The following is a 12063-nucleotide window of genomic DNA, read 5'->3' on the forward strand; positions in this document are numbered from 1 at the left end:
AGCTACTATTATTTTCCATCTATTTTGACATACCTGGAATTTAAGAGTATATCTGGGAGTGAATAATGAGGGTAGAAAGGTAGGCAAGAGCCACATACTGCATACACCTAACCTCAGTTAGGTGGCTAACTAAGGAATTTTAACTCTCTACACAGGCTATAATTATAGCTTGCAGGGAGAGGGATCAGGCACTTTATTATAGCGCTGTGCTATCCCTCAGAAAGCAACATAAAGAACAGCTTGAAGTAATGGTGAATGAAGGAGAGAAACTTCAATTAAAAAGTTATTATACCATAAATACTGGTGAAATGTGGAGGAACTGGACACACCATACATTGCTGGTGGTGACTTAAAATGGTACACCCATTCTGGAAAACAGTTTGGCAGTTTCTTTTAAGACTAAATATGAGATGATTATACAACCAAGCAATTGTACTCTTGGCATTTATCCCAGAGACACAAAAACTTACGTTCATATAAAAACCTGTACTTGAATGTCCACAGCAACTTTATTCAAGATAGCCAAAAACTGGAAACAACCCTATATCCTCCTTCAACAGGTTAAAAAACTGATATATTCAAACCATGGAACAGTACTCAGAAATGAAAAGAAACAAACTATTCATACATGCAACAACTTAACTGAATTTCAAGGGAATTATGCTAAATGAAAAAAGTCAATTCCAGAAAGTTATATACTGTATGATCCCATTTATATAACATTCTTGAAATGACAAAATTATAGAAATGAAAAACAGATTAGTGGGGGGGGGTTAGAGATGTGGGAGGGGGTGAAAAGGAGAAGGGTGTGGTTATAAAATAACAACGCAAGGAATCTGTTGGTGATGGAACTGTTTTGCATCTTGACTGTGGTGGGGGCCACACAAATCTATACATCTGAAAAATTGAAAAGAACTAAATATACACACAAACGAGTACAAGTAAAACTGGGGACAAACCCTCTCAACCAGGGTCAATTTTGCCCTCCAGGAAGCATATGGCAATGTCTAGAGACGTTTTTGGTTGTCACTAGGGGGATGCTACTGGCTTCTAGTGGGTAGAAATCAGGAGTGCTGCTAAACATTACAGAATTCACAGACCACTTCCTCAACAAAAGATTATGCAGCCCAAAATTATCAGTAATGCTGAAGTTGAGAAACCCTGGTATAGCAGAATGTTATCTTTAAGGAAATTCCTGTGAGGTTCTAAAAGTCAGTCATACAAGGCATGTTTGTACCTGTTCAATAGGTTTTTACTTATAGGTCATAGCTTTTACTTCCCTACCCTCACCATGATTGGGTGAGATGTTCAGGAATGCATTACAGTAGGTCAGAGTTATATGCTATTGCTGTTTATCATATTTGGCTTGTTTATCATACTTTATTTTGCTGTAAAATGTATTGCTTCCATTCCATTTTCACAATCTTACTTAAGGTTGTCATTACTTCTTATCTTATTACAATGACCTTTTTTAAAACAACATTTTGAGATAAGTGTAGATTTACAGTTACATGCTATTGTAAAAAAAACAAAAAAAGATGAAGAGAGATCCCATGTTCCCTTTGCCCAGTTTCCCACAATAGTAGTATCTTATAAACTATAGTATAATATCACAACCAGGGTACTGACATTAATATGACCCACAGATCTTATTTACATTTTCCCAGTTTTACTTGTACTCATTTGTGTGTATTTAGTTCTTTGTAATCTCTCACATGTATAGGTTTTTTTTGTTCCCCACCAGTCAAGACACAGAACAATTCTCCTAACCCCTGGTGACCATTAAATCTGTTTTTCATTTCACTGTGCTAGGCTACTAAAAATAAGGACCAAGAACTCAAGTTTGGCTACAGATATATTTCTGAAAAGTCTGAGAATGTTAACTTTAAAAAAGGTTCACACGTGACTCAAGACTGAGAAACACTATTATAGGTTATACAAAGATGAACAATAATCATAATTGCCCTCAAAAAGCTTATAGCATCAAAAACAAATATTATTAAACTATAATATAAAGTGATTACTTTAGGTGGGAAATAGTAGTATTATGCTATAGTATAAACACAACAATGTGAGAAAAAAGTCTTTAGTGGAGAGCCAGGACTCTACAAAGGTTTAACACATTACCTGCCACGTGAGTTGTATTTAACTCACACTAGTTTTGAGTCTAGGGCTTCGTGAGGCACATGTAACTCACACCACTCTTCACCTTAGGAGCTGCAAGAACTATTTTTCAAGCTGCATATAACTCACGCACAGAAAACAATAAAAAAATAACAAATTTTTTCATTAAATTACAAAGGACCATTTTATTTTTGAAGTTTTTATTCTATGTTTGTAATAAAACAGCATGGCCCCAAGGAAAAATTTTTTTTCTAGTGTAGCAGTCAATGTGTTAATCTCCTCTCTTTTAAGCTTATAAAAGCTGTAGATGCCAGCTGAAAGTCCAAACACTTCAGAAAACAGCTGTAAATAAATGCAGTCTAGGTTCCTGTACATACTCATCAGGCAAAATGGTTCTAACCTTGATTCAGGAAACTGAATTCTCTTAAGATAGCATCTTCCTGAAAAAGCACTTCAACATATATTATCTGGCAGCTACTTTACTTATGTCATTAATCAACTTAAATAAAAAGTAAGTCTAGAGTCACCTGGAGAGAGTTATAGCAAAATATCTAGCTACTCAAGTGAATGGGGAGATTTCTACCTGGTATCCCCAAATATACATTATCAAGTATATTCAAATGAAAATAAGTTTTTCATTAAATTTAGCATCTCAATCCTAGAAACACTGTTGCTCTCTTTGCTTCCCTCCTTATCTGTTAGGTACTTTCTGTTACTCTAAGGTGTGCCAATCAGAGCATTAGTAAAGAATGAAGAAAAATTTCAGTGTCTTCTTCTTCCCTCACATCTTATAATAGGGTTATTAAACTGGGGTCCACAGGCCTTCAGAATGTGAAACCCTTAAAACTCCAGTAAGATTCTTTGCATGTGCATTTTCCCAGGGAAAATAACCAAACCTCTCCTTAGATTTGCAAAGGCTAAGAACAATTTCCCCAAAGCTCAAAACAATTACTTTATACAAGGTGTACTTTTTATTTGGACAAAGTTAGGTACAATCACAAGATCATACAATCTCCTTTGTCACACCCTTATAGTCTAAGGATTGGAACATCAAAAACTACTACTTTAAAAAAGGCAATCCTCTTATCCTCTGGGGTTTGTCTCCTTTAAAAGTCACAGATTAAGCCTCATTTACTTGAGTATTCCTTCATAACATCAATTGAGATTACAGGAAAATACTATAGAACTAGAAATCATAAAACTGTATCTACTGTAAAACATCTCTTCTAGGACTGAGACAATTTGTAATATACCAAATTTTGGAGTACATAAAATTGGCAATCCTATAAATTTACCTATAATCTTCCAATAGTAACAATGTCTGTTAATATAGTAAGAACAGAATTATTTCATGTTACAGGATTAAGTACCTCCTTGACACATGTTAACTGAATATATTTTAATAATTACAATAAATATGCTTCAGAAATGAGTAACTTCAATAATTATTACCATGCCAGTTTTTTTGCTAACCATTCAATATGCTGCTATAAACACTAAGAAAAAAGTATAAATAAAGCCACACCAAAGAAATCTGTTTGCCAAATTACTTTTAAAGCAGTGAAAGCCAAGTATGCCACTGACACAATCTTTTAAATTGTCTCATTAAAACACATGAATTAGAAATATACTTTAAAAATTAACCAACTAATTATATTTCAATCTGAATTTGAAAAGCAATAAATAAAGGTCAAATGGACAACATGAAAACAAATTCAAAGAAACAGCAAATAGTAAAATATAGGCAGAAATACCTGTGCTATATATATATATCCACATTTATATATTGTCATAAATTGGTGCAGCCAGCACCAAAAATGCTGAAGAAACAAATTTTAACTTTATGAGAAATTACAGAAACACCATAGATCTAGTTAATCTATCACAAGTAGATCAATTTACCCAATTTAAAAAAAGCAATAGAAATGGTTACTAAAGAAAGGCTAAGTAGCAGGCCAAGGTGGGAGGCTCACTTGAGCCTCAGAGTTCAACGCTACAGTGAGTTATGATCATGCCACTGCCCTGCAGCCCAGGCAACAGAGTGAGACCCTGAGGGAGGGAAGAAGAGAAGGAAGGAAGGAAGGAAGGAAGAAGGAAAGGAGTGAGGGAGGGGAGGCAGGTAGGCAAAGTAAATGTTTTTCAGATAAGACAAGATATGAGAAAGAACCAGTTTTGCTAAACCTTGTTGAAAATATAAAACATTTAATTTTCAACAAAATGAACTTTACTAGACTAAATCCCTGTAGAGCAGAGCCAATGACCAAGTTAGACCTGCATTGGATTTTAACAGTGTTCTGGCATAGTAGGCATTTAATAAAATGCCTGGTAAATAAAATGAGTTTGAGTCAAAATAAATTGTAATTACTTAACAAATACATAAACAGTTCTTTTTATAACTGCCACAAAAACAAGGCCATATATTTATACTGACTTACTTTAAATGATCACAGTACAACATACAGTACTGTACTAGACCACACAGATCAACTATAAAGAAGACACAAATCTTGCCTATAGTAGACATTGTGGTTTTCATCCTTTAGAAATTACTTCAATTTGGGGGAAAGCCAATGTCACCCAGAGCTCTCATGATAAAGGCTCAGATCTAAATTCAGAAAGGTAATTCTACTCCCCTGGCCAGAGTATATTGGTTAGAAGTAGATGCAGGATCCAACTCAAGACAAAAAGACTAGAAAAGATGCTGGTTGAAGGGTCTGGGAAAGAAGCTTTCTCACTCTCATAAACATACTTCCTGTACAACGGTGACCTCACCTTCTCCCCTAAAGGGTTATCTACAAGGTAATAATGGATATAACGGAGTAATCTAACCAAGATAACTCCCAGAAAATAGGTAAAAAATAGAAAATCTGAAACTTTCAAGCACTTCAAGACTTTGCTAAATGAAGAATCCTTAGTGAAGTGTAAGCCTAATGTATTGGATCTGTAAGCATTGTTGTTTTTATAGTAAGCTTTTTAACGTCCAATTTTTATTTAGCCTTCATTAAAATTTCTTTAAAAACCTGATTTCTCTCAGATGTGAACAGTGACAGTTAATCTAACAACTAAGGTTAAATGATATACACTAAAAAAAAAGCATGCTTACCCTATAATCCAGTAGTCCCCAACCTTTTTGGCACCAGGGACCAGTTTCATGAAAGACAATTTTTCCACAGTGAGGGGTGGTGGGGCCTCAGGCAGCGATGCAAGTGATGGGGAATGGCTGCAGTCCAGTTCCTAAGAGGCCAAGGACTGGTACCACAGTACCAGTCCACGGCCCAGGGGTTGGTGACCGCAGGTATATAATCTACGCATTTTAATGTAATTCAACAGAAAACATTTTCACTTATTTCATTACTTTTATATCGAGAATGAACAATTTACAGATCACATGAGGTTCTAGAAGTCAGAAGTCAAATAATTCTAAACCTAAGATTCACAACATTCTCTACCATATTAACGACATGGTATCAAGTTACTATTTGCAGGTATAAAATAAACATCTAGTGACTCTATATATTAGTATCTCTTCAGGTTTTTTAAAATACCTATACTGGTATTCTCCCGAACAGGCTCCAAACCCCACTCACAATGGCTAAAACAGCACAATCATTAACACACTACCTAATAGTGGATTTAGGGAAGAAGGGAACAGTAAAATACAGAGAAGAGAACATGAACTGGAAGGAACATTTGAGAACAAAATAGGAGCCAGTAATTGCTAATATAAATAAGACGATGAAAAAAAAGATTCAGGACTTGGAAGTAAGATACAAAAACAATTCTAAAAAAAGTTAAAAACGAAAAATCAGAATATCAATTTACACTAATGCACCACAAAATTCACCAAGTATTGTACTATTTACTCTATCTGAATCAAACCAACAGAACTGAAATAGATAAAGAAAAAACAAACTAGCTTAAACAAAGGTATACTTCACTTCATTGAATTTATGTGTGAAAAACTGGCATTTCAGCCTGAGCAAGAGCAAGACCCCATCTCTACCAAAAAAAAAAGGAAAGAAAAGCAAAATTAGCTGGGCTTGGTGACACCTGCCTGTAGTCCCAGCTATTTGGGAAGCTAAGGCAGGAGGATCACTTGAGCCCAGGAGTTTGAGGTTGCAGTGAACTATGACACTGCCACCACTGCACTCTAGCCCAGGTGACAGAGCAAAATCCTTTCTCAAAAAACAAAACAAAAACTGGCATTTTATTAATACAACTCATATTTTCTCATTCAGTTTCATTCTCTGAAAGCACTGCTTTTCAAAGACTAGTAGTTACCAAATCAATCCAGTAGATCGCAACCAGTACTTCTGCACTTTAATAGACCAGAAAAATCAAAATAACATATACAGTTGTCCCACAGTATCCTGCACAGGATTACTTTCAGGACCTCTGCAAATACCAAAATCTGAGGATGCTCAAGCCTCTTACATAAAATGGATAGTATTTGCATATAACTTATGGTCATCTTCCTGTGCACTTTAAATCATCTCTAAATTACTTATAATACCCAATACAATATAAATGCTATTAAATCATTGTTATACTATATTGTTTTTAAATTTGTGTTATTTATTGTCATATTTTTTGTTTTTTTCCCCTGAATATTTTTGATCCACAGTTTATTGAATTTTGAGGATACAAAACCCATCCATGGAGACAGAGGGTCCACTGTACAATAAATGTAAGTATTGTTTTGTGAAGTTGCATTTCAGTTATATAGAAATATCTGCGTGTATAATGGGTCATAATTTTTTTAAAAAATACTTCTCATTGCTGGTTGCAATCAAAAATGTTTTAGAGGTTTTGTTCCTACAACTAACACTAAACTCATTTTGGAATATAAAGCAAAAGACAGACAAGCATAAAGCTGTCTCTGGCAGTAATGACAACTAAGCTGACTTTAAGAGAAACATATCTCTGAGCCCTCCTTAGATTTCACCGATGCCTAAAAGGTATGTTTTTCAGGTATCAAGGAATGGCTCCCATTCTGGAATCAAAGAATGGAGATAAACATAATGACCTTTTCTCTTGTAGAAAAAACACAAAATGGTGCATAAACTCAGAAAGAAAAATTGAATAAGCTTATTCAGAATATCCCTATCTGCAATTTGAGGCTGATAAACAGCAGTCAACTATAGAAAATATGTATTGATAATTTGTAAGACTATGGACTTAACTGATGAAGAAATCATCAATATATTAGAATAAAAGCTCATTCAATGCTATCTTAAGACTAGGAAAATCTAGGAATAAAATTGTGTGTGTAATCTAGTGTCAAATAGTACTAGAAGTGAAGCAGCTAAAAATTACCACTGGGAAAAGATCTAATAAAAATTATCAAGTACAACTTTAACAGCAAACATATTTAGGTTTCTAATGCTTAATACCATCAGATGAATTAATATCTACTGAAAACATTTAAGATGAAAGCATGCCATTTAGTCAGAATTCTACAATTCAAATTTCAGAAACTACTCTGTATGCCTTCAGGCAGTATACCACAATCCACAAAGAGGCTGCCTAGAAATGTTAATAGATATCCAAGACTGTAAATTGTTAGTTTTACTGTATTATTAATTCCCTGAGTGAGACAGGTATATCAAATTAATATTGCAAAACTGGTAGGTCAGAAGAGAAAAACAGACATATAGGATGATTACAAACAGAAAAATTAACAAAATCACTTCATAATCTGGGTATCTGTAAAAAGAATAAACATTCACCTAGAATTATGCTGAAGAATATGAAATCAAATTTCTACCCCAAATAAAGTACAAATAAAATGCACTAAAATAAAGATAATTTATCTCCACAGAATATTCAATTTAAAAAGAGCCACTAATAATATTTACTGACTAAGGCTAAGTTCTCACTGATGTCCAATCTATTACTTTAATACATATATTTAAAAAAATAAAATCAAGTAACTTTGTAAACATCACAGACCATAAATCAAACTTACCTTTTTATCTTCTTTCACTTTATGGGTTTTCTTCTTCATCTTCTTATCATCTAACTCTTGGTCAGAAGTGATTGCAGGATTATCAATACCACCTTTCCAAGTTTCAACAGGAGAAAGAAGTGGGTCTTCTTCACTTCCACGATGTCTTCCTTTTCTTTTTATTTTAGAAGTGGTGAAAGCCTCATCATCACTTGCATCTGAATGTGTTCTTCTATAGTATGACTTGGCTTTACTAAACAAGGTTTTAGATTTATATTTGTATTTTGAAGGCCTCCGTTCCCCATGACTTTTTGAGGTTCTATCAGAAAATCCATTTTCTTCATCTCCTTGGGTGTTATTTACAAATGAGTTTCGAATTTTAATGCGATTCTGACTATCATCTGGGGCAACATATATCTCATCAGAATAGCCCTTCTGTTTGTAAATTGTGTCAATGGGTTCCACATAGTTATCTGAAGGATCCATATCTTCAGGATGTGCCAGAGGCACCCGTGAAGTCTGTTTTCTTGGATTTTTACCAATACCAGCTTCAATTGTTTTTAAAAGGTTTGGATCCAGTTTTTTCACATTTGTCTTAGGTACAACCGGTTTAGGTTTAATGGGTGGAGGCACTTTATGGTTGCGTTCATGGTCATGACAGTTTGGGGTACTATGAATAGGATATTCATTTCCTTCCAAATCTAACCTATATCTTGAACGGTCACTAGGTGTTGGAAGCAACTGTACATCATCTCCAATTGGACTATAAGGAGGTGGTGCTTCTGTGTCATCATCTGAATCAGGGTAGTTGTTATAGGGAAAACAGTCTCTGGGAGATGGTAGAAAAACATCTTCACTTTGATGGGTTGATTCCCTTGTATTATCAGACAAATAGGAATTTTCTATCATATTTTTTTTCTCTAGAACATCACTAAAAAACAGAGTAAAGACCTCAGTTTGCCGATGATACTGAGATAAAGAATACAGTGCTGTAAATTTAGCAGTGATCTCAGTTGCAATGTGTTCTCCTTCAGTCATTAACTCCTTAATAGCTTCATTTTCAAAAAAATCTGCTTGGCTGTCAGTAACTGCCACCAGTTGTACAGGAATGGTGTCTTGAACTTCTGATAGAAATGCTCGAAGCATTCCCATGGATGCTTTCCGTTTGGCAGAGTAAACTAATATATACCCATGAACAAGTTCATCTTTCCTTACTCCAATTGAAGAATGGTAAGACAATATTGTGATCTGTATTCGTCTCCTCTTTTCACCAATGATTTTATCAAGCATTAGGGAATTATTCTGTCCAGCTTGAGCAGCACTGCAAGAATGAGAATCAAGGAAGGGTGAAAGAATAAGATCCACACTAAATGGATCACCACACATGGCACACATGACAATTCTCAAGTCAGCTTCTGATACATCCTTATTGATGGGAACTGGGCTCATCACATCCAAATTGTGTTTAACTGATTCCAATACTCCTCTTAGAGCTTGCTTTACCTGGGTTTCATTAAATTTACGAGGATATGTGCCAGTAGGTACATCTACAAAAGGACACTGTAACTTATTTGCCAACTGCTGCCCTTGGTGCCTGAGAATTGGTAGATTCTTACTAATGGAATCTCTCTGATTAGCCAGAATTAATGTAAATGGAAGACTGGCCATGTATTTATCTTTTCTGATCTGTGAAGCTTCAGTTCTTATTTTTCCAATAAATTCCCCAATAAAATTCAGTGACTCAATAGAATTAAATACACAGAAGCACCCATGTGGTTTAAAGGCGGCAGTCCATAATTGACTCAAAAAGTAAGGCGATTTGGCATCAACCGGCCGAAGATCAAGTTCATAAATTTTTCCATCTAAGGCATACTCATCATCAGTGGATTGTGTCCTTATCTCATTTGCTAGTTCTTGGGCAAGGCCATCCTTCCCTAAAATGAAAAGGTTAACTTTATCTATACTGGTACTATCATGATACAACCGTAAGCGGCCATGATCCAACTGCAAAAGACTACTGGCAAGTAACTGCTCCACTTTAATATCTGTACAGTTTTGGCCACTAAGACATGTTTCTTTAGTGGGATGATAAACAAATCCTATATGTTTAAGTAGAAGAGATTCCCTATCAGGTGCAAGTTTCTGTAAAGCTTTGTATCTAGGTTCTTCACTTAGAACTGTATGAATTTCACTCATTTTGTCGGAACTAGGTGTTGCATTAAGATCTAAATCATAAAAAAGTTCAGAATGCTCAAAAAGCATTTCCTGAAACTCTTCTTTGGCTTTTTCAACTATTTCTCGCTGATGCCTACCATATACCTCTTTACTATCAGCTTCAGTGATATACTTGAAGGCTTCATCCTCCATAACAAAGCACATAACTTCCTCCCACGGCTGCCCGGGTGAAATGAACTGAATTTTTTCCAAAGTCTTTTTGAATTTTTCCTTCATTTCTACCCTCCTCTTCTCGGATATTAGATGTTGTACATGGTTCTGATAGACTTTTTCAGCTTCTAAAGTGCTCAGGAGATCAAATGGGATTCGTCTATCATTAATTTTATCTATATGGTCAGTTTCATCCCAAGGTGTTTTTTCTAGCACCACAAAACATAACTGGAAATCTGCTCTCTTTTCCATTAACTTCAAAGCTTCTGACCAATTCAAATGTTCAATCTCTTCTAGATTTGGCAAAAGAGTGTTAAAAGCTCTTGGTAAAGTATTTATATATTCTTCTCTCCTTTTTCTTATATGTTCCTGTTTAAGTTGTTCTATATGTTTGGAGAATGTATTTCTGGCCTTTCTTGTTCCCTCTAAGTTGATGTATTCTTCATAATCAGGATGATTTTTTAATTTATTACTAACAGTTTTCCAAGTTGCATGATAATCTCTCACAGTCTGCACAAGTTTTTCAAACTTATCTGTTGCTGTGACAACAAGTTGTCTCTGTGTTTTATAAGCATCCAGATAGGGAATAATTTTAGGCTTGCCACGAGTTTTATCCAACATTTGTACCAGTGCAGTGAAACATGTCTCAATGTTGACATTAAATCGAGCTGATGTTTCCACTACAAGAAGGTTCTTTTTGTTTGAAGCAAATGCCTGAACTTCTCTAAGATAATGATCCACACATTCATCACATTTAGTTGCTGCTATTATTACCGGTTTTTTTGATTTTGATAGCTGGACAAAAAGGTTATTCACAAATTTAAGTTGATCATCAAACTTCCTATTGCATCCCTGACTTACATCAATGCACAATAAAAATCCATCTACATTGAGCTTCCCTTCAGGCATTTGCTTCTGTTCAAAGTCTTGCTCCAAGCCTAGCTGATCAGTGCAAATGTACATTAGTTTTTCTGCTGACTGCAACTTAGAGGCAGCTGCACGTTTTATATATGGTTGCAAATTCGTACTCCGGTGAGGCAAGAAAGTCTGGTCATCAATGAACTCTGTTTGTTCAATGACATGAATTTTGCATTCTACTCCATCTTCACCATTTTGTGTTATGTCACCCCAGTACAAAAAGTGATCATTGTTTACTACTCGTCCTCCAAAGTCAATGGTGCTAAGCACAGAAGTATGCTCTGGATAATATTCATCTGCTTTTGAGCGTACAAATCTATTGCACAAACAAGACTTTCCAACTCCACAGTTACCTTTGTCTTTTTCAGTCCCAGAGAGTCCAACTACACTGATAGTATAGGATGGGGGACGGGGCTCTTTGTTTTTTGCCATCATAACTCTCTTCTCATGTCTCTACATTCATAAAGGTAACCAGACATACTTCTCATTCTGAAAATAAAATCATCTCAAAATACAGATCCCAAATTTCAGAACTGTATTTGGTTCTTTGTATTTCCCTCATTTCTGTGCAGAAAGGTCTTCAAGATCATCTGGATCATCTTCCTAGAAAGAGGGGGAGAAAGGACAAATCTTAATCATGAAGTATGATGAATGAATTACACATGAATTACACATATTAAAGATGTTCA

The 12063-nt window shown here is 35.1% G+C and overlaps 1 protein-coding gene across 4 annotated transcripts in view; it reads right to left on the reverse strand.

The window, feature by feature from the left end:
- ARHGAP5 (Rho GTPase activating protein 5) overlaps positions 1-12063 on the reverse strand; it is a 68859-nt gene that overhangs the window by 44662 nt on the left and 12134 nt on the right. For all 4 annotated transcript variants that reach the window (XM_045569038.1, XM_045569047.1, XM_045569021.1 and 1 more), the window contains exon 2: positions 8093-11977. In XM_045569038.1, coding sequence (XP_045424994.1) covers positions 8093-11809 — 3717 coding nt within the window. In that variant the 5' untranslated portion in view covers positions 11810-11977. The remainder of the gene's footprint in view (positions 1-8092; positions 11978-12063) is intronic.

This window comes from Lemur catta, chromosome 1 (assembly GCF_020740605.2).
Source record: "Lemur catta isolate mLemCat1 chromosome 1, mLemCat1.pri, whole genome shotgun sequence".
Taxonomy (NCBI): Eukaryota; Metazoa; Chordata; class Mammalia; order Primates; family Lemuridae; genus Lemur; species Lemur catta.